The sequence below is a fragment of the Myotis yumanensis genome, unplaced genomic scaffold (assembly GCF_028538775.1).
Source record: "Myotis yumanensis isolate MYYU_CA2020_CCGP unplaced genomic scaffold, mMyoYum1.0.hap1 SCAF_14, whole genome shotgun sequence".
In the NCBI taxonomy this organism is placed as follows: Eukaryota; Metazoa; Chordata; class Mammalia; order Chiroptera; family Vespertilionidae; genus Myotis; species Myotis yumanensis.
The window spans coordinates 6,871,026-6,895,017 of record NW_027223765.1 but is presented as its reverse complement, the minus strand read 5'-3'; the positions used below and the strand labels follow the sequence as shown (position 1 = coordinate 6,895,017).

The 23,992-nt window shown below is 43.7% G+C and overlaps 1 protein-coding gene across 2 annotated transcripts in view; it reads left to right on the top strand.

Moving 5' to 3' along the window:
- Positions 1 to 23,992, top strand: part of MYRIP (myosin VIIA and Rab interacting protein) — a 162,044-nt gene that overhangs the window by 5,881 nt on the left and 132,171 nt on the right. The window contains exons 2-3 of one of the 2 annotated variants that reach the window (XM_070391555.1): positions 7,688 to 7,831; positions 19,432 to 19,575. In XM_070391555.1, coding sequence (XP_070247656.1) covers positions 19,466 to 19,575 — 110 coding nt within the window. In that variant the 5' untranslated portion in view covers positions 7,688 to 7,831; positions 19,432 to 19,465. The remainder of the gene's footprint in view (positions 1 to 7,687; positions 7,832 to 19,431; positions 19,576 to 23,992) is intronic. The other variant, XM_070391557.1, reaches the window with a different exon arrangement.

The following is a 23,992-nucleotide window of genomic DNA, read 5'->3' as shown; positions in this document are numbered from 1 at the left end:
TCCAATATAGAGTTTTCCTTGAGGGTTGTTTCTTTCACCTTCTGTACATCATCACTTGGTTTTGAGAGAACTATCAGATTGTTTTACACAGATTATGTTCAGATGTTAACTGTTAAATATCATCCCATCATGTGAAAATACCGTATTTTATTAATCTGTTCCACCATGATGGACATTTGATGGCTTCTCTATTTTTAAAAAATATATATTTTATTGACTTTTTACAGAGAGGAAGGGAGAGAGATAGAGAGTTAGAAACATCGATCAGCTGCCTCCTGCACATCTCCTACTGGGGATGTGCCCGAAACCCAGGTACATGCCCTTGACCGGAATCGAACCTGGGACCTTACAGTCCACAGGCCGACGCTCTATGCACTGAGCCAAACCGGTTTCGGCCTTTTTTTTTTTAGCTCTTATATGGATGTGTGCAGCAAACACCTTTGAACTACATTTAGGCACATGCAAAAGAAATTCTTGAGGACATATGCCCAGAGTGGAATTGCAGGGCCATAATTTATGTTGTTTTAACTGCACGCTTGTTTAAAGCCTCTTAGGAACTCGCCAGTCGGTTTTCCAGCTCCTCCATCCAGGGAATGTCAGGTGCCTCTCCCAGGACTGCGGGTCTTGCCGCCTGGTGCCTGAAGGCCAGAGATGCCCCCACCAGCCCATTGCGGTCCCAGCTCTGAATCCTTCCTTCCTCCGAATCCAGGCTCTCAGGTGCCTGCTGCTTGCTCTTCCCACTCCCACCAGCTTTACTTTCTGCCTCAGTTCCCCTGCCCTCAGACTGCTGCTGCTGGTGGATGGCGACGTCATGTTGAATTTTTCCCTTCTCTTCTGTACATAATCCAAAAGCAACGCAGCGAATGAGAAACAAAACACCACACACACCTTTTTTTTTTTTTTTTGTAAGAGAACATTTATTGGGTAAATTACAGAGGTATAAAAAGGAATTCCTAGAAGAAAGGGGTTTAGGAAACAAGTTATGGAGGTAAAGGAGTGGGGGAAGCACATGGGGAAAGGGAAAGGCTGGGCATGACCCCGGGAAGGAGAGCACGCTGGATCCTCCCTCCTAAGGCAGCGGTTCTCAACCTGTGGGTCGTGACCCCTTTGAGGGTCGAGCGACCCTTTCACAGGGGTCGCCTAAGACCATCGGAAAACACATATATAATTACATGTTGTTTTTGTGATTAATCACTATGCTTTAATTATGTTCAGTTTGTAACAATGAAATTGGGGGTCACCACAGCATGAGGAACTGTACTAAAGGGTCGCGGCATTAGGAAGGTTGAGAACCACTGTTAAGGGTTTTAAGGGCTGAGATTTAAGGGGAGGCCCCAGGGAAAGATCTTAATAGCATATTCAGCAGTTTTCCAATGTGTCCATTCAGGGCTGTGGTCTCCACTGATTGATTGGCCGGCACCAGGGCACAGGGGCATTATTCAATGCAGCTGGTCCTGAGGTCAGCCATGGCTGGTTTTGCTACTTTTCTGGGCCTGGAGCTGGAATATAACTGCGGCCTAGATGTTATCTCTAGGGAGGAAAGGTCAGGGGGTCCAAACCTCCTGACCAGCCATACGCTAGGGGAGGAAAAGTCACCCTGGGGGTGAGTCCCACCCTACAGCTGATTGCCTATGGCTAGGCACCTGGGGCTTTCTGCCCTGGTGACTTCTGTACCTGGCCCATTGCTCTTGCTGTGCTCATGGCTGTCTTCAGCGTTCCCCCCTCAATGATTTTGGCTCTGAAATATTTCAGAGAAAAGGGGTGCAGGGTCTCTTCTGCAGCTGCATCCTGCTGAAAGGTGGCACTGCTTTTCTTCAGAGCCAAGAGGATCTTACTCTCTGTCAGAGGGACATGAGGCCTGGGCACAGAAGGAGGTGGCGATGGTGTCCTGAGGTGGTATTCCCTGACTACGCGTGGGGCTTGTAACCTGGTGGAGACAAACTGTGTTATAATCTTAGTATTATTGGGGAGTAGTAGAAAAAATGCCTGGGCATAAGGGATTTCTGACCGTTTGCAATCGGTCACTTGCAGAAAAGACCCAATTGAAGGATGGTGTTGTGATTAATGCTCCTGTTCAGAGGCCATGACTCCCTATCAAAGAACTTACATTGTGGCCAGACTGAATTGCAACAGAATTAATCTTTTATTTTAATGTCTGTAGGTCAAAGGGCACCCAGTTAGCCAAGATACAGCCCAAGGGATTTCCATCAGGTACAGTTTGTTGATTCCCCATCTGGAAGGAAGAAAAGGGTCGGCAAACTGCGGCTCGGCAAACCGCAGCTCGCGAGCCACATGCGGCTCTTTGGCCCCCTCATTGTGGCTCTTTCAGAAAATACCGACTTCTGCGCATGGGCCACGAAGTTTCAGTCGCACTGTACGTGCGTGCCCGCACGTGGTATTTTGTGGAAGAGCCACACTAAAGGGGCTAAAGAGCCAAATGTGGCTCGAGAGCCGTGGTTTGCCGACCACGGGGTTAGGAATTAGAGAGCCCGGCATCCTGGGGTCACTTCTGGAGCCTGGGGTCCCAGCGCTCAAGGACTAGCATCTGACGTCTCAGCCATCTAGCGGGGCTAAGACGGGAGGGTACAATGTGGTCTGACCGTAATCTCAGAGGAGGGGGAGTGAAACCTTACTGGGTGATGGGTGCCTCCACAGACCTGGTTGAGGTGGGATATGCCTGGGAATCTGGGAGCAGGCAAGTCGCTTGACCAGGACAAAGGAGCAGGAAAGTAAAAATAGAGCTAATGTGTCCAGGAGTAAAGGGGTTGCATAGATAGAAGGGTTTTGCAAAAGCCAGAACAACAAGAATTATGACAGATGGTCTAGTGGAAGGAAAAGAACATTTTAATTCTCATAATTTTAAGTAAAAGGACGAGAGAAAAATGAAACATTACTTTGGAGATTTGTAACAAAATATTTAAGAACATTAGGTTATAGTCTATTGAAACAACACGCCCCCCCCCCCCAATCACCATCATTGTTATTAAAGAGCCAAATTAAGACCAATTTATTTACTGCATTAAGTCTAGTTTCAATCTGATGGTTTGCATGAACACAATAAGAATAGCAATTAATTGTATGGGCTCTTTTAAAATCTGCTTTGCTGCCCGGCCAGCATAGCTCAGTGGTTGAGCATTGACCTATAAACCAGGAAGTCACAGTTCGATACCTTAAGAGTTCTGTAATCTTATCTGTAGAATTCTGTAGCACACCTTTAACTATCCTGGAAGTAGCTGACGTTAATTAAAGTATGTGTTTCTGCACCTCCCGCTGATGGGAGATGTATTGGTGAGCCTGCCATGGATCAGGCTACTGTGAAAAATCATTAAGCCATTTCCCTCCTGCCATGGTACTGAATTGGAGATTTCTTTTTTATTGCCTAGCACAACTTCACTCTCCTCTTTTTTTATCTATTCAGTAAGATATTATCTAGGATCAGATCTCTAAAATGTTGTTGCTTATATATCTTTGAATATAGCCACAGTTTGAAAGGCCTAGCTGGGCACAGTATCTTATTGTAAGCTCTTCTATTTGAAATGATTTTCCTTTTGAGAATGTATACTCCAGTCTAGTTCAAACATTTATTTCAACTTTAACTATATTGAGGCTTCGAAAGGAAGGAAAGAAGGAAGGAAGGAAGGGAGGGAGGGAGGGAGGGAGGAAGGAAGGAAGGAAAGAAAGAAATAAATAAATAAAAGAAAGAAAAGAAAAGAAAAGAAAAGAAAGACCTATTTATTGCATTTGGACCTTGAGTCATTGAAGAAACCACAGCATGAAAAAGGGTCAGATCAGAGAGGTGTTTTGAAAATCATCTGGTCCAGCGGTAGAAAACTGATCATCTCATCAGGTGACTTGGAACACTGGTGAGACTAGTGGACTCCATGAACATGAGTCCCTGGCAAAACTTTTTTTGCTATGAAATTAGTGCCTTGGTCAGTCACAACAGAGTAGGCGAGACCATGACAGGGAATCAACGATTCTGTAAGTGATGGATAAAGGTGCAGGCAGGAGCTTACAGGCACCAGGCAAATCTACATGTGTCTATTCCAGGGAGGAATCATCACCCCCTCCATGACAAAAGGGTCTAGTATAATCACTCTGCCACCAGGTGCTGCACTGGTTTCCTCCCCGCCAATCCACTAGGCACCTGCTGTCAAGCGGAAATGTCATAGAAGAAGTCAGGCTCACGCAGCACGGGCAGATGACGCACACTGCTCTGTCTCCTGTGTCTGTTGCTTTGTCTCCTCCCCGTCAGTCCACACCTATGTCCTCATAGGAAGTTCCTGATGATCAAACAACGTAAGAGGGAAAAAATCACAGTCCTGATTTGTGGATGATTCTCTGAGATATCATTAATGCCATCCGGAAGTAGACAACTGTAGCATTGCAGCCCCACTCAGGGCTGGCTGAAGGATAGTAGTGAGGGGTAAGCCTTCTGGTAGCAGGATTCAAGCAGTATATGAGTTCCATGTTGTCTGGACTGAGAGGAGTCTGGAGGAATGGACCTTCATCCATTCATGGGCAGTAGCTGAAAGGATGGCAGGGTGGGAAAGAGCAGGATTGGGAGGTCAGTGACGAGAAGGTCTGGGAAAGAGGATTGCGGATGATGGACCGCTCAGAGTAGCACGGCTGATATGTGCATATCTATGTGGCCGTTCTCAATAATCAGGTAAACAAGATGGCGCCTGGAGTGGGGGTGGTGGGTCAGGCAGCCTGTTCCCTGGTGCTTATTCACTGACCTCTTGACCAGAATGGCCATGGCAGCAGGGCCCAACCTCACAGACTTCCTCTCTGCAGGCCTACTCTATTACAAGTGGGGGAGGGGGGTGCCTATCTTTCCAATAGCAGAGACAGGGAGCAGGCAAAGAGGGCAGGAGTTTGTGGCCTCGCTCTCTTCTTGGAGTAGGATAGCAAGTGGTGTGAGTGTGCGCCTCACAGTGCAGGGTAGAACATTCAGCAGAAGGGACAGGGGGCCTCGGGACATGGCGGGGAGGAAGCTGCAGTCTTGTCTAGGAAACCCTGTGTAGCCGCATCCACTGTGACCCAGGAATGACTGTGGGGCACTGGTTGGGGGAGCTGTCAATCAAGTTGGGCCCCACAGCCTGTGCATGGAAGGCAGGGAGCTGGGGATCCCCATGTGTCCTGGTGAGAGAATGGTGGACAGCTGGGCGGACAGCTGGAGCTGCTGAAGCCTGGGGTCCAGGAGGGGAGGCCGACAAGAACAAGGGCCGTGGTGACGAGAGTTCTCAGTGGGGTCACGGTCAACAGCCATGTGTGCCATTCCTGACAAACGATAAAGAAAGAGGATAGATATGGTCCAGGCACCAGACCAGCCTCTGGTGGCAGAGCCCAGCCTAGAAGGGCTCCGTGTATACTGGTCATGCTTGCATTCTTTGCCACGAGAGCAGTAAAGCCTGCCTGTGGTGCCAGATGCCATCTTGGGAAGGAGGAGGGAGAGGGAAGGAGCAGCCCCGTTGGAGAGTTGAACTTTGAACTTTCTGACCATTTTCCAGGAGGAAGGAGTTTTAATCAGAGAGTAAATAGGCAGGGTTGAGTCCCTTTTCTCTGCTTTCTTCTCTTCTTAGAACTCTCACATGAACCATATAATGGCTCCCACTCACCTGCCTCTGTCCTTGCTCACCTCGCCATCTTCCCCACCACTACCTGAGTGACCCCAGGAAAGCACACATGCTGGGCCTCCGTTGCTCACTTGTGTAGGACCCTGCAGTGGCTCCCAGGGCCCTCAGCTGAAGTCCAAGTTCTGGAACTTGGCTTCCTAACCTCCCTCCACAACCCTGCAGCAGATGTACAGAGTGATAAGTACATCTCTGAGGGATGCCTCTGCCTGCAGTCTTCCCTCAGCCTGGACACCTAGCCGATCTTGCCCCTCGTTAGGGCCCTGGCCCGGGCATCACCACTCCTGGGAAGCTCCCCATCTCTCCTCGGTGCAGTGACTCACAGCGCATTTCTCAGGTAGCCCTCACCACCCTGCCTGACTGTCCTTTATTGCCAGCTGTCCCAGCCTCTACTCAGTGAAGGTATGCAGGACAAGGAGAGGTTTGTGGACTAGAAACCCAGGCTCCGCAGCTGTTATTTGCTTACGCTGTCATTGTGGTGTTTACATATAAATTGATACTTCTAAGTGAGGACCTGATAATGATTTGCTCTTTTTGAAAGGTAATATTCACCTTTTTCACCTACTCTTAGTTTTCTTAGTTCCTTTATTTTGAGGACAAATGCAACAGTAAATGTTAGCCTACCGTGTTTGATCACAAATTCAGAATTGATGAAGTCTGAATTAGTGAGTTTTAATGTATATTTTTTTCATAGTCTTATGAGCTCCACTGTAATTATGTGGTCTAGTTTCAAATACAGCCAGCTGCCAACTCTTATCTTGATGCACTTTTATTACAGACAGAAGAAATGTACCAGACTTTTATACAGTGAAGGGGGCAAAAAGCATCATTATCCAGGTGAAACTGAAGAGCACATTCCCAGTAGGCTGAAGAATTATTTTTATCGGGTGTTCATTAGGCTGTCCTCTGTGCTGGAGAGCAACGTGAAATTACCCAAAGGACGGGAAGCAGACAGGGAGACATCACAGGCTTTCCACTGTATTCAGAGCCTCAGAAACCGGATGTAGACGTAGGGGATTGAAGGCATGGTTCTAATTCAAGATGGCAGAGAAATGCACTGAGCTCTAGTACAGATACTGGGCTTTTGTTTCTTATAAGTACCGTCATTGCAGAGAAAGCCAGAAAATGTAATCAAGGTTTATAAAGCAGGTCATTTATTTGCCAATAATGTGTAATGTGTGTATATGTCTGTATTCATTAGAGTTCTCCAGAAATACAGGACCAATAGGATGTGTGTGGTGTATACATATATGTGTATAAAATAAAGATATTTATTATAAGGACTTGACTTACATGATTATGTAGGCTGACAGATCCCAAGACATGCAGCTGGAGAACCAGGAAGAGCTGATGTTTCCGTTTGAGCCAAGAGACGGGGGATGGTCCTTGTCCAATGAGACCACGTTAGACAGAAAGAATTCTCTCTTATTTGGGGGAGGGTCAACCTTTTTGTTGTCTTCAGGCCTTCAACTGGTTGGATGAGGCTCACCCCCAATAAGGAGAGCAATCTGCTTTATTCAGTCTACCAATTCATAGAGTCATCTCATCCAGAAACCCTCACAGACACACACAGAATAATGTTTGGCCAAATATCTGGGCACCCGTTGGCACAGTCAGGTTGATACATAATGTTATCCATCACAGTGTCTGTGAGTGATCGCACAGTCCAGAGTCTCTGTAGTGATTGCAGTTCCTCATGCTCCGTGCACAGCGACAGTAGTGAAGGCCCTCTGTGAATTCCTAGGCAAGCCTGGGTGTGTTGGGGGTGAAGAGAAAGTCTGGCATGCTTCATAGCTTTCTGTTTAGACCATAGCTTCTTAACCTTTGCACTATTGACATTTTGGGTCAGATAATTCTTTGTTGTGCATCACAGGACATTTAGCAGCAACCCCTGACCTCTACCCACTAGATGCCAGTAGCATGTACCTAGTTGTGACAACTATAAACTTTTCCAGACATCGCTGCATGTCCCCCCTGGGAGGCAGTATAGCTCTTGGTTGAGAACCAGACTCTGGGCCATCTCCTAACTCCCTTTATTACTTTGCGCTTAGGGTGTGTTTGGGTGCCATCTACTACCATTTGAAATCATCTCCCAAGACCTGCTGCCACCAGACCCTGCCAGCAGAGACCACCAGAGCATCTCCTCCACCTTTACCATCCTTCTGAGGAAGTTTACACCATGGTCTAGTTAATAGGTAGGAAATGCAATCAAATCTTATACGGAAGGCAATAATAAGGTCTCTCAGCCAATTTTCAACTTCCAGAACTGTTCTCATTTACCAGAGATAAAATCATAATGTGACTCCTGTTTAATGGGGGAGGAAGTTTGGCCTAAAGTAGCACGAGCTTGTAGCCTCCATTATGTATCTTCAAGTTACCCGATTCTTTCTTATGCCAATACAGATATTCTGTTGAGTCTTTCTAGTGATTTCTCATTTTAGTTATTGCACTATTAAACTCTAGTATTTCTACTTGGTTCTTTTTTTATAATTTCTGTTTCATTATTGATATTCCTTAATAAAACCATTCTTATACTTTCCCTTAATTCTTTAGACATGGTTTCCTTTAGTATTTTGACCATATTTATAAATAGCCAGTTTAAAGTCTTTGTTCGGTAAGTCTACTACATGGTCTCTCTCAGGGACAGTTTCTATTGACCACTTTTATTCCCAGGTGTGAGTCATTTTTTCAGTTTCTTTACATATCATAGTTGTTGTTTTTTTGTTATTGAAAACGACATTTCAAATAATATAACGTGGTAACTCTGAAAGTCAGATCTCACCTTCTCCTGGGTTGTTTCTGTTTGTTTATTGACTTTTCTGGATTAATTATGTAAGCTCATTATTCTTTGTCATGTGTGGCCACTGAAGTTCTGCTTGGTTAGCTTAGTAGTCAGCTGATTGGACATATATTTCTTTAATCCCCCGAATCAGTAAGTCTCCCAGCCTTTGCCAAAGGGACCCTGTGTTTGTGTTGGAGTATGTTTGCAATGCTCTGGCAGTCAATTTACACGTCTGTCTTAGCCTTTCCTTCTTGTTTGCTCAGTGCCTGGAGGTTCATCTACACACAAGAGATTAGAGTCTTTTTAGCTCTTTCCTGAGCATACCAGTATGCACAGCTCTGTCTAGGCACACAGCCCTGTACATGCATGTGGCCTTGTAGGTTCCCAAGAATATATTGGAGCTTTTTAAAGCTTCCTATGGACATCTTATTCCCCAGGATTTCCTTTGAAATCTTTTGATCAACATCTTATTATCTCCATCTAGTAATTCTTTCTGTTGCCTTTTCTGGGCCCCATTCTGTTCTTTGCACTCCCAACTTGTTGAGCCCTGTGCACTTCCCAGATTGACATGGCTCATGGCTCACTCTCTATATGAGATCATTTATTGACTTGCAAGTCTCCCTTTCTAAATTATGATGCTCATGGAGAACGGTGGTCGATATTTTTTTCCTTTTATAGATGAAGATGCGTAATACACTTCCAGATGTTTGTAAAACAAATGAATATTTATGGACTCTGCAACATAAGGAAAATTCCTCGTTTATATGATGTGTGGAATTTACTATGTTGCATTTAAGGTTCTCATTTGGCACTTAGGATAGTATTTCTTTTTGGATGAACCTTTCTTTGCAGCTTCCACCTATCAGGCTTGCATTTGATGTGTAGGAGTTATTTATATTCTTGACATGTGCTGAGTATCCTCTAGTCTTGATGCTGGTTTGACAAAGCTGCTGGCTCTGAGTTCAGTGGAGCTGACCTTTTCAAACCAAGCTATATCTGTTACTAAAAAGCTTGAAAATCATTTACTGGGAAGTAAAGACTTGTTTATTGGGACATTAAACAAATCTGCTTCACATTCCTGAGTATAAGCCCACCAAGTGGATATGAAATGAAACTGACATTTGTTTTTAGAAGTAAATGTGATATTTATATAATTAAGATGTGGGTTAGAATCAGCGGTCACCAACCATTCAGACCTCACAGACCACCAGTGGTCCACGCACCACTGATTGGTGAACGCTGGGTTGGATAATGTGTGAGCCTTTTAGGTAGATTGGGAGACTAGCAGCATGGGATGTGCCAAAGCAGAGGGGTGGGCAATAGAAAATGGGGCCGCCTAGACTGGTCAGGGAAGCCTTTCTAGAGTAGAGATGGATCCTGATTTGGGGAAACTGTGTAAGTGACATGACTAGAAGGGAGACCTAAAGCGTACAGTTCTTGGAGGGACTGCAGGTGATTTTGCATAACTGGGTATCGCCACGCCAGGGGGCACTGCTGGAGAGCTAACCCCTATCACTCAGATAGGAAGGGTTTAGGACAGGGATGGCGAACCTATGACACACGTGTCAGAGGTGACACACGAACTCATCTTTTTGGTTGATTTTTCTTGGTTAAAAGGCATTTAAATATATAAAATAAATATCAAAAATATGTCTTTGTTTTACTATGGCTGCAAATATCAAAAAATTTCTATATGTGACACGGCACCAGAGTTAAGTAAGGGTTTTTCAAAATGCTGACATGCCGAGCTCAAAAGGTTCGCCATCACTGGTTTAGGATCTCAAGCCAGGAAGTATTGTCTTTTCCTGTTCCCAGAAATCCTCTTTAGCAAAGTTCAGTTCTTCCTGCTACCTTTACTTTGTCCTGAAAGAGGGAGGAAGGGGACACCTGGCACAGACTGAATAATGTGCAGGGATATGGATGCCAGGAAGGGTTGGATCAGGTTGCATCAGGCATCATAATTCCTTTCTAAGTTAATAGCTGACATGGCACAGAATTCTCAAATGATGCGGGTAGGCTGATGTTTTCATTTAGCCCGGGCTAAGCCCGAGTTTCACAAGAGCTGTTTCCTCCTGGCTGTAGGACTGCTGTAAGGTTGGTAAAGCTTTTTGTTATAGTTTTTAATTTCCTCTCCATTTTTAGAAATACTAATTTAAAAGGGTATTCTAACCAGTATTCATGTCTTTTTTCTAAATCCTATAAATGAAGGAAGACAAAAGAAACTAAAACATAAACTCCAATGCAAATTCTAAGTAGTTGAAAAAAACCAGTGTTTTTCATCTGCCTTACTCCTAGTTAACATGCATATTTTCCACTGAAAATTCCAAATTCCAGCTTTTATTTATAAGCTTACCTTCCACAGAAACCTGTGTGAGCTCCTTGAGCAATAGGGGAATGCGATAACAGGCGTTTCTGTGGGTATCAGCAGAAGCTGATACGATAATTGGGTGATATACTGACGGATAGGTCTTTTAGTGTGAAATGCACAATGTCATGTCTTCGGGTTTTTCTGACCTTGATTCCTGCCAAAGAAATGATAACGCTGATATTCTAGCTGAGGATTTTATTCTCTCCAGCCTCCTTTCTTGTGTAGGTGGGCTGTCAGACCTGCTGGAGGTTTACTGGGATTTAAGACACATGCCCTGGGGACCTCCAAGTGCTCTGTAGCTACCAACTGCGCTGGAAGCCAGCGGGAGTTCATCTAATCCAAGAAGCCGATAACTTTGGGGAAGGCAGAATGTACGCTGAGAAGCCCCACGGAGGGAAATTCTAGGGCGTATGCTTGAATATGTGCCAATTATGTTAGATCCTGTGGGTTAGCCAAAGGCTTCAAGTGTATAAAACTGTTTGCAAGTTGGAATGTCAGTCACTTTAATTTTTTTTTAAATGTGGGTTTGTGATTCGAGTTCAAATTTGAAAACAGCATGGACTTTGGACTATTCTTTAAAAAGTGTTTCATAAACATGGGGGGAAAGATTTGGTCAGTGCGATTGCTTCTTCTAGTGACCCTCTGAGCAGCAGGGTAGGATGGTGAACAGGTTAGGAACATAGATTCGGGAGTCAAGGACCATTTGCTAGTGAGTTAAAGAAACGGAAGTGATAAAAAGAGCGAAAAGCAAAGTGGAAAATTTATGGCAGCGATAAAAGGGTATTTGGTGCCATTCTCAGGCAGTGTTGCAGCAGGCCACCAAGATCAGCAAGCTGAATGTTAATAGCATTCCCGGGAGAGTGACTCTGACATTTAGTATTGGTCCAGTCAGCTGTGCCCAGTGGTGTAACCACATCTGCTCTGGGCCATTCCTGTGAAACACCCTTGAAGGTGAAGGGATGAAGGTTAGTGAGCACCCCTTGCTCCAAAGAAAAGTCACAGTGAAAGCATATTTCATATGTGTGTGTTTTTTCTTCCCAGGCCAAGTGCCTTCCACCCGCCTCCCACAACCCCATACCAAGTGCCTTAAGTAGGAGAGTCCCAATATTCAGATTCCTTTGTAGGAATAAGACATTTCTCTTCAGATCTCGCCATGGCCAAAGAGGGAAGCCTCAGAAGTATTTACCCTTTATCACTTTTAGTATTTCGGATGTTCCAAGCTAATCTTTTTACTCTTCTCTCTACATTAGGTGCATCATCATCACCATCACCATCACCATCATCAACACACACACACACACACACACACACACACACACACACACTGGATCTGTAAATATCCCATTCAGTCTTTTGTCCTTGATCTTTCTGTTCTAGGTACCTTTCCAGAAAGTCTCTTGTGTAGACATTGACCTTTCATGATGAACCTTCATATATGGATTTAATATTCTTGGAATTCTGGCTTTTGTTCATTTGCAAGGTTTGTGCTAACCAGTGTCCGGAAAAAGTGTCCATCTCCTTCCTCATGTTAGTTATTCTAGTCAGCAATAGTGTGGACCGTTCTACCTTTGTTTTGGTCTTCTAACTTTAAAGTTGTATACATTTGGTTTCTTTTTTGAAGTCATCATCTTCCAAATGTCATCTAACTCGGTAGCTTCTTATGATAATCACATTAAAACACAACTAAATCGCCCTAACCTGTTTGGCTCAGTGGATAGAGCGTCGGCCTGCGGACTGAAAGGTTCCAGGTTCGATTCCGGTCAAGGGCATTTACCTTGGTTGCGGGCACATCCCCAGTAGGAGGTGTGCAGGAGGCAGCTGATCGATGTTTCTCTCTCATCGATGTTTCTAACTCTCTTTCCCTTTCCCTTCCTCTCTGTAAAAAATCAATCAAATATATTTTTAAAAAACACAACTAAATCAGTTCAGTAATCATATTAGAGTAACTGCTGGGGTTTGTCATCATGGGATGGACTTACTGCAGTATTTCCCAGATATAGTCATTTTTTTTTATGTGAAGAGGTAGCTGTTATCAAGGAAAGAGGTATCTGAAGAGAAATTCATTTGGGAAATGCAGGGTTCAACAAAATCAAACTGGTTCTTCAGTGACAGACGTCTCAAAGGCTCTGATAAGCTTCTATGCATATTGTGCGTCCCCAAGAGAGCAACCCAGTTGGCATCATTCCCCAAATTGATTCAATGCGGAGCTCCCCTTTCTCAGACCGCTTGTGGGAACACTAACCTGAGAAGCACACATTGGGGACATGGGGATATAATTAAATCTTGACGTTGTATTAATTTTCTCATTAGTTGCTTTTAAAATGCATTCTCTCTGCTGCCATGTTCATTGGGTACACGTCGGAGCCATCCGGAGGTAGGCGCACTGGTGTGGAAGTCAGGGGCATCTGAGCCTGTGTGTTTGTCTGGAAAATCACTCCTCCTCCTGGGCTTGCAGTCTGTCCTCTTTCAATGAAAAAAAATCACACCCAAGTGACCTCTGACTCACGGGCATTAAGGCTCCTCCAGCTCTCAAGATGCTATTTCTCTTGTTGCTCAGGGAATCTGATTGTGTTTATTTCAGAAAAGGGAAGAAGCTTTCACCATTTCTCCCCAAAAAGATTTCCTCGTTGCTCTCTGACTTGTCCATTTAGAGCCACTGTATGTATTTTTTTACAGAAACCGTTTCTCTCTCTTGGGCTCAGATTCTTCTTCTTAGATTTGATATGATCAAAGCTGCCACTTCAGTCTTACTAACTGGGAATCTCAGAATCTCATTTAGAGTTCTCAGAAGCCAAACACCAGTGAAGTAAAGTGAAGGAGACAGACGTGCCACCTTCTGAGAAACTCCAAAGTGCCATTATTACCGTTAACAGAGTGTTTTAAAGGAAGAACTCAGCCTGCATTTTCATGGTGCCCTCTCACCTGTTTCTTCCTAACCTTCCGAGACTACAGGATCGTAATTTATGAAGCTTCCCTCTTACCTTTGCAGCCCATGGTGGAGTCTGACTTCTAAGGACCAGCAGGTGCCCTAGGTTCTCTCCCTGTCCCCACCCCCCCTCCCCCACCCCCCACATCACTTGGGCAAAGTGGACCAAAGATTTGCTTTTGACAAATAGCATTAATTAAACATTTTTAATAGCTGAAATTTTTGTTGTGATTTGTTGGTTAAATCTTGAGATTAGTTTGCATCATACAGTCATGAGGTTTTTAATTACTTAACAAAAGACTTTTAAGGACTGAGACTGTTCTGTCCTCTATGACTATTGCCATTATTTAGAGATTATAATGGCAGATCACCTTCGTCCGATTAGCAGCCAAATACTGGGATCTCCTGTTCTTAGCTGTCACACGCTAGAAAGAGAGGGCAGGGAACTGTGGACCTCAAATTTGACAATCTTGGAGTGAATGTGTGGCCCCGGAGCCAGACCGAGGCACTGTCAGACCCTGCCTGTCGTTTGTCATTTGTTTTAGTCAAAAACATAACTAGGAGCCTGCATTTTCTCATATGTAAGAGGTGGCACAGGTAGTGATTGCCTATAGGATTTTGTGGGAGTTAAGAATATTAAATGTTATCCTATATAATAAAAGCTTAATATACTAAGTGTCTCTTAGTCTGGTGTTCAACCAATCAAAGTGTAATATGCTAATGATATGCTAAGGCCGCTCAACCGCTCACTATGACGTGCACTGACCACCTGGGGGCAGTCGATCGGTCAATCAGTTGCTATGGTGTGCACTGATCACTGGGAGCAGACACTCTGACCAGTAGGTTAGCTTGCTGCTGGAGTCTGGCCAATCAGAACTGAGTGAGATGGGCCAGACACGCCGTCGAGCCCTCCCGAGGTACCCAGCTGGCCAACCTCCCACGTCCTTCCTTCCCCAGCCCCGATTGTGAACTGGTGGGGTCCCTCAGCCTGGCCTGCACCCTCTCGCAATCTGGGACCATTTCAGGGATGTCAGAGAGCTGGTTTCGGCCTGATGGCGGAATGACCGGTCACTATGACGTGCACTGACCACCAGGGGGCAGATGCTCAATGCAGGAGCTGCCCCCTGGTGGTCAGTGCACTCCCACAGGGGCAGTGCTGCTCAGCCAGAAACTGGGCTCACGACTGGCAAGTGCAACGGCAGTGGCAGGAGCCTCTCCCGCCTCCGTGGCAGCGCTAAGGATGTCTGACTGCCGGGGGCGGGGGTGGGGGGGTGGGGGGACGGGCGAGGGGAGCAGGTTTAAGCCGTCGGTCAGACTTACCCTGAGGGCTCCCGGACTGCGAGAGGGTGCAGTCCGGGCTGAGGGGCACCCCTTGAGTGCATGAATTTCGTGCACCGGGCCTCTAGTATATATATGAAAAGCTAAAGCATCTGGAACATAGCAGGTGTTCAACAAATAATGGTTAAAATCATTATCACCATTTTTATTATAATCAGATATTCCTTGAACAACATTTCAAGTTTTTGCTTTAGTTATCATGTCTCCTTTAGGATACCTGATGTCAAATATTTGCTTTAATTATAATGAAATTAGATGACTTTCGTTTAGTGTTAGGTTTATTTTACTTTATATGCTTGTGAAAGATACAGACAAAAGTGCATGTAACTTGAAACTTTTAATAATGATATTAATAATAGTAAGTAGCAGCTGCCGTACCACTGTCTCGCTAACGAGGTAGAACTTCACTGATAGCTCTGAAACCCCTACATGATTATCTCCAACCAAATCCTCTCCTCTCTGAGGTCCCATTTTGTTCTTTTTAGTTACCACCTTTATTCTTTAAAAATATATATTTTTGTCTTTGTATGCTTTTGAGCTTCCTATAAAAGGAATCATACTGTATGCATACTGTACATGCAGGCACATGTGATGTGCTTCTCTGACTCAACATTAAGTTTTTAAGACTCATTCCTGATGATGAATAAACTTACAATATGTTCTTTTTCACAGCATTAGAGTATTCCATTGTATGAGACAAATATACACTATTTGTTTATCCTTTTGCCTGTTTATGGATGTTTGAGGTCATTTCTAGGTTTTACTTATGATGTTTTAATTTATTTTGTGCTGTTTTGAATGTGACTGCTATTAATACTCTTGTGTTAGGTTGAACAGTGTAAAATAGCCATTTTTACAGGTGAAAATAGTACAAACTTAGAAATTTCATATGATTCAACCCAATTGGTGCATATTTTTTGCAAGAGTATATCTGAAGAATATACCTAGATGTGGCAGAAATGCTAGTTCATAGGGCACATGCATCTTCAACTTTGAAAATGAGACCTAATTGTGTTATGAAGACACTAGAGGCACGATGCACGAAATTCATGCAAGAGTAGGCCTTTCTTCCCCCAGCTGCTGGCACTGGCTTCCCTCCAGCCGCTGGTAGGCATCTGGGACCCAGGATTCCCTCACAGCCCTGGCTTTGTCTGGAAGGTCGTCTGGAAGGATGTCCAGATGGATGTCTGGTCTAATTAGCATATTACACTTTTATTATTATAGATTGTACCAATTTGTGCCCACTATCTGAAAACTGCCATTGTCCTGCCCCCTGTCAACACTTGATGAAGACTTTTTCTTTTGGTGGGTGTGAAATGAGGTTTTAATTTGCAGTTGTGTAACTACGAATGAAATTACACATTGGGTGCTGGCCATTTTTCTTTCCTCTGTACAACAATGTGAAAGTGACTTTGGACCTGGGTAACGGGTAGAGGCTGGATAGCTTTGAGGTACATGCCAGAAAAAGCCTACACACCCTTGAAGGGCCTATAAGTAGAAATATGGATGTTAAAGGTGATTGTGCTGAGGCTGAGGAAGAAAAGGAGAGCTGTAGAGAAAGGGTCTATCAACTTAGAGAAAACATACATCGTCACGCACAGAATGTTGGTAGAAATGTGAATGTCAAAGCTGGGTCTGGTGAGATCTCAGAAATGAGGAACATGTTATTGGAATCTGGAGGAAAGCCAGCCCTTGAATAAAGTGGCAGAGAGCTTGGCTGAATTGTGTGTAGTGTTTCGTGGACGGTAGAACTTGTGAGAGATGAAATTGGGTATTTGGCTGAAGAGATTTCTAAGTAAAGTGTTGAAGACATGGTCTGGTTTCTCTTTGCCACTTAATAATTAAATGTGAGAGCAGAGAGATAAATTGAAGAAGCAGTTGTTCAGCAAAAGCAACCAGAACATGCAGATTTGGAAAATTCTTAGTCTGTCCATGTTGCAAAAATGAGAACATCAAGGGTGTGGCTGGACAGCCACCTTGCTAAAGGGATGACACGGATGACTGAGGGATCCAGTCAACTATTTCAGCAAACACCAGGGATGGAGATTCAGTATCCAGGAAAGATGCTCAGAGGACCCTCTGGCCTGGTGGCTTGGCCCCCGTGAATTGCATTGGATGCCAACAAAGCTTTTGAGAACTGGTATGAACAGAAACACTGCCAGCTTAGACTCAACAGACACAGGATGAAGTGAAGGCAGGCTGTTGGACTTCTGAGATTCTACAAGATGAGCCCATAGAGCCATCTAGCTACAAACGTGTTCTTTTTTCAAGAAAGGAGAAGAATGACCCAACAGGCAATTCAGAGGTCTGCAGGGCTGCCACTGTCCCCATGGTCTGGGTGGGTGGAGCTCTCTCCTCCTCAGTTATAGAGGGTGGGGCCATCTCCTAGATTTCAGCAGGCCAAGCACTGTGGCTGCACCCAGGGTCAAGGGTGGGGCAGCCACCCTCATGGGCTCAGAAGGCAGGGCCACCTGGTGGGCACAAAGATAGAGCATGGAGCCAAAGAGGATTTGCGCTGCTTTCAGACTTGCTTGAGACCCAGTACCTCTTTCTTCTTTCCAATGTCTCCCATCTAGAACGGGAGTACCTGTCCATTGGCTGTCGCACCTATTGTCATTTTAGAAGCAGATGACTTCTTATCTTGTTTCATTAGAAATGTAGCTTATCACTGGAAAAGAATTTTCCTTGAATGAATCATAGCTCAAGTCTCACATATACTTAATTTAGATGATATTTAGATGAGATCTTGGACTTTGAATTGATGCTGGAATAGGTTAAGACTTTGGTGGCTCTTGGGACGGGGTGAATATATTTTGCATGTGAGAAGGACATGGATTTGGAGGGGGGGGGGGCAAAACATGGATGCTATGGGCCGGGTTAGATCACCCCAAAATCCGTATGTTGAAGTCCTAACCCTACTTCAGATTGAGACTGTATTTGGAGATAGGATATTTAAGAGACAATTCAGTTAAAATGAGGTTGTTAGGGTTGACACTAATCCAATATGACTGAGACCCCTAAAAAGAGATATTTAGACACAGACATGTATAGAGAGAAGACCCAATGAGGACACAGGGAGGAGACAGATATCTATAAGCCAAGGAGAGAAGCCTCACAAGAAATGAATTCTGCCAACATCTTGATCTAACACGTCTAGCCTTCGGAACTGTGAGAAAATAAATTTCTCTTGTTCCAGCCACCTAGTCTGTGGTACTCTGTTATAACAACCCTAGCAAACCCATACACCTACCTACATGCCAGTACCACTCGGTCTTGATTAATGTAGCTTTAAAGTAAAAACATCCAGTATTGAGTAGAGGTCATGAGAGTAGACATTCTCTCCTTTTTCCTGATCTCAGGGGAAAGCGTTCAGTCTTTTATCATTGAGTATGATGTCCATTGTAGTTTTTTATTGTTTTTATTTTTTTAATGACCTTTATATGATTGAGGAAGTTTCCTTTAGTTTATGTTTGCATAGGATTTCTATCATGAATGGGTATTGAATTTTGTCAAATGCTTTTTCTGCATCTCTTGAAATGATTATATTAGTTTCCCCTTTTATTCTGTCAGTGTGCTGAATGATACAATTGATTTTTACATGTTGAACCAACCTTGCATCTCTTAGATAAAGCCCACTTGGTCATGGTATATAATAATTCTTTTGAAATCTTGCTGAATTGGTCCACTAATATTTTGCTGAAGATGTTTGCATTTCTGTTTATGCTGGTCTTCAGTTCTGGGCTATTTGCTAGAATTACTTATTTGATTTCATCCCTGGATGCAGCCATTCATTAGATATGTAGTTTTCGTAATTATTAGCTATGCACTGCTGGTAGGTGTTTCTTTGAAATACTGTCTTTTCTCCTGCTGGAAAATGGCTAAATAAGATTTTACTATATATGTATTTTTCCTTTTGCAGAACTGAGTTTATTGATTTCTAGTTTATATTTTATAGTCATGTGATGAAAAGTTCAAGGATATACAGTGTAAATAGGACATTTTTTAAGTATTATAGTTTATTTTATTTTGCAATCGCATATGGTACTTAGAGTGTAAAACTTCAAACCATAAAATTTAGATTTTGGGGATATTACCTTCATAGAAATCCACACCAGGTCTCATGTATCTTCACTTTGTTGAGGAGAATAACTTGTTTATTTCTAATTAAGTCAGGATGAGTGAAACCAGCAGATGATCATTTCCTTTTCTCTGCAGGCTCGCTGAAGTCATCTGTAAATGTTTGCTGAGTATGAGAGCACAGCAAGATACTACCTTATATAAACACTGCATTTAATTTTGTTTAATCACAAACTTGGTAGACTTTACCCATCGATCGTTTTTATCTTCCCCTCAATTTGTGGTCTCTCCTTGGTTTTTTCAGGTCTTGTGTTCTCGGCCGCGTTTGGCATTGAATCATGGGGAGGAAGCTGGACCTGTCCAGTCTGACTGATGATGAAACCGAGCATGTCCTCCAGGTGGTCCAGCGAGACTTCAATCTTCGGAAAAAAGAAGAAGAACGGCTTAGGTGAGATGCTTCTACAGCCTCTTGGGTGCCATGAGCTGTATGTGGACAAGTGAAAACAGGTTTCCCGAGAATTTTCCTTGCTGCCAGCTCTGAGCCCAGAAGTCTCTATGTCACGTCCACACACGCTCACGTGTGTTCAAGAAGAATACCCTTCCCTTTGTCGAAAGGCTTGCCAGCTTCTTTGCTGAGCATCGCAGTGTCAGTTAAGACATGTGACTGTTCATACTCTCAAGCAAGGTTTGGTTTGGGCTACTCGCCCTGTCAATCATTAGCTGTAGAAGGGGTGGGGTTGTGATGACAGTGGCTGTTGAGCTTGCTCCTGGCTGTAGTTTTCCTGTCGGCTGGTACTATTGGAACATAACCAGGGGACTGTGAACAGTTCTTGGGAGAACAACAGTCATCCCTCTGCAGTCTTCTGTGAGAAAGCTCCCCTCCCGTGGGAGACCTGGTGCAAAAGTGACCGTCCGGTTGGGGGTGGGATCATCTGGCCCCGCATCCTCCTCCTTATGACATTGAGGGGGGAACTGAGGGCCAGAGGGGTGGGGGTCTTCTGACTCCTGTAGTTGGTATGTCTTTGTGGAAAAAGTGTTGCCGCTCAGTTGGGTGGAGTGAAAAGGTCCGAGTGATAGAAATGAGGCCACGTGTTGGGCCTCGCGTATTAGAACCAGATGGCAAGTCCGCATCAGCTCCCCTCCTCCGTAAATCTGTCCTCCCATGAGAGCCCATGGTTTGGTCATGGCACCATCTTCTTCCTGAGGCACTGAGCTCCAAACCTCAGTCTTTAAAAAAAATTTTTTTCAATTACAATTAACATACCATATTATATTAGTTTCAGGTAAACAACACAGTGATAAGTTATGAAGTGATCACAAACCTCAGTCTTTTTTCAAATATGTTTTTACTGATTTCAGAGAGGAAGGGAGAGGGAGAGAGAAATAGAAACATCAATGATGAGAGAGAATCATTGATCGGCTGTCTCCTCTGTGCCCCCAACTGGGGATCGAGCCTGCAACCTGGGCATGTGCCCTTGACCGGAATCAAACCCGGGATCCTTCAGTCCGCAGGCCGATGCTCTATCTACTGAGCCAAATCGGCTAGGGCTATATTGAGATGTTTAACATTTATTTGCATAGAATAATTTAGAGCAGTGATTCTCAACTCTGGCTTCACATTAGTGTCACCTGGGCAAGTCCGAAAAATCCCCGAGATTTAGAGGAGTTTCTCTTGTACGTTTATCTCCTTTGCACCTGGGCTTACATCCCCCTTCTCATTGCTGATGGTCTACTAGTACAGTTGTTCTTTTTCTTTCTTTGAATATTTTTGTCAAATATTTTGGGGGGTATTTTATTCTTTTTTTTTAAAGCAAACAGGCTAGCTAGATTTTACTTTAATTTGCTAATTTTACCCTTTCTGCTTTCTGAACCATTAATTTCTGCGTTTATTTTTATCATCCCTTCCTCTTATTACACTGTTTACTTTTCTTACTCATTTCCCCCCCGGCTTTTGAATTGCTAGTTTAATTCTATCTATGCTTACTTGTTTAATGATGAAAAAAATGAAATGCAAGACTCTTCCTTCTATAGGCCTGGCTGCATGTCACAGAACACTGCCTCTAACAACACTTTCTAAACAGTGAGTGTGTAACTGCAGAGTTATTCGGGGGAGAACTTCTTTTGTTTACACTTTTGTGATTAAGTTTTAGTTCTTTGTGATCCAAGAAAGTAAAGTTACCATTTAGATAGCTTAATAAGTTTTAAGAGCTATGTTGGCCTAATATGACTAAATTCTTAAGTGTTTCATGAAATTTGGGCGGGTGGGGGGGGGGGGGAGAGAAGGGGCCAAGAGGGAATATATCCTCCGTAGATCACACAGTGCCATTTATTTCCATTATGTCTTATTTGTGGGGTCACAGACATCAGTTAAGCCTGAGCAGGTGCTCAGGGCCTGCTGGCCTCTGCTCTGTGTAGTTCCCACATTCTGTGAGGAGCTGTAGGAGGGCAAGATTGCCTGATAACCCTTCCGTGGCGACCTGGGGTTGTGAGAAGCAGCAACAACACATTAAAAGTTCAGGGTCACACAGTGACGGACAGCCCATATAAAAATGAGCATCTCTCTCTTCCTGTTTAAAAGAAAAAATAGATACTCGACCAAACAATACGTCTTCCAAGTGTATGTACAACCGCATTATTTTACGGTAAAGTCTAGGGAAAAGGATATAAACTTTTGCTGAACCCTTAGTATTCACCCAACAATAACACACAAGCGATTAAGACACTTAGGAATGTTTTTTTAGGCTCCATTTACAAATGATTCTCTTAGGTTTTATAATGACATGGTTCAATTGACAACGAAAGGTCTCCCCCTTAATTCTGTCTTTTAGTTACTCATTTCCTCCCCACAGTCTAAGCTACATGGTTCACATGTATGTATCCTTCCAGAGATACTTCATACATATACAGAATCTCTCTCCCTCCCTCCTCCTTCTCCCTTGCTCCTCCTCCCCCTCTCTCTTTGTGTGTGTGTGTGTGTGTGTGTGTGTGTGTATAAATTTAATTTTCGTCCCTTTTTAATAAAATGGTATCATCTCATTGTCCTGAACCTTATTTGTAACACATCTTGGAGGTCTTTGCACAGCAGTATTGAGTGCTTCCTTATTCTTTTTCATAACCACATAGCATTCCGTTGCCCAGGTGGACTATATGTTCCCAATAACTTATTGGTGTATAATTTAAACACTGTTACAGTTATAACCTCAAACACATTTCATTTCAAATGAAGTTTATTTGTCAGATAATTATTAGAGATAATGAAATCGCTAAGCAATAGGCTGTACACATCTGTAATTTTGATAGCTATAGCCGCATGGCTCTCCATAAAGGAAATAATTTATATTCCCACCCAGTCATGTAACTACAGCATAATTTTCAATAGTTCCAAAGCACACTACATGGTCCTTTCAAGTTCCTATCCCCAATTTTTTTGTGTGGTCTTGCTGGACTGTTTAGGATGGGAGTGTGAATAGTCGGATGGGCCCTGGTTTATGTCCTAACCCATCCTGGTGCCTCTGTATTTTCCCTAAAACACAAAACACACACTGTTGCTATAAAGCTTCACAAATTCAGGACACTGAAACAGTCAGGGTCTAGAGTCCATTACATTTGAGGGTCTCTACAAAGCCCATCTACTTGCTAACCTGCCAGCTAGCAGACAGCTGGTAAACCCTCAGTCCTATAAATCAACATTAATGAGAATTGATTCAACAGTTTCCAAGGACCTTATCTTATTGCTCATACAAGAAATCCCATCGGCACTTTCCCACACTGCCTAGATATTAAATAAGGCTTATGATGATTAAGTACCAGAAAAGTTAATTAAGAGGTAATTCCAGGGGAATGTACTGATCTCATAGGACAGTGGTCTTCTACTGGATAACTCAACAAAGGCGGAGTTATCAAACCCCAAGCACTAGGCAGAGGCCCCGCAACCAGCAGAGCTGTGCTGCCCCAGCCCAGCCCAGGTCAGCTGCCGTCACCGGGAGCTTCCTCCCAGCACAGGAGGGGCTCTTACTTCCACTTGAGTCTCAGGATCAGCTCTAAAAACAGGACCTCTGCGTGGCAAAAAGGACTTGAAACAATGGTGAGGTGGCTGCCACTTGTCTTTCCTCATTGGATGGGGCCACCGTCAAGCTTTAATAATATTAAACTAAAGGGTAGGGCTTATAAAAATGTAAAACAAATGAGAATGTTGTCACAGATTAGGGTCGGCCATCAGAGCAATTTATGCCAAAAATTTAATGAGATACAGCTCATCAGAATTTTCGAGAGAAAATTTCTAGAGCATGAAGACATGGTCTCAGTCACGGTGCCCTAAACGGGTCTATAGAGCACAAGAGTCCAAGTCATCAGAACTGAAAGTCTGCTCAGGTGAGCATGTCAACATCATGCTCACAGAGCTGTTCCAGAGCAAACTAGTATCTTGTTTAATTTTCAAAACCCCACTGACCCCTGTTGATGAAGTTACTAGCATATCTCAAATACAGGGGAAACTTGCTACTTCCTGTTTCTATAAAATCCACAAATCTGAAAAGTCAGGCCTAAATGATCAATCCTAATTCCTAGGAGGCAGGTAAAACGCAGGGTTTCAGCGGGGTTCGTAGAACAAATGTTTATTCCAGCGCAGCGTCCAGCACTTACTGTTTCTGGTTAGTGGTGGTCCTTGGTGCCTTCCATGCCTGACACATGATGACCAGGTGACCACTTAGTATATAAATGTTTAACCACTGGGTTATACACCTGAAGCAAATAGAATATTGTACATCAACTGTAATTAAAAAATATATATTTTTTAAAATCCAGTGATGTGGCTCTCTTGTCATCCTGACCTGCTCTTAACACACATTTCCTATTCTGAACAGACA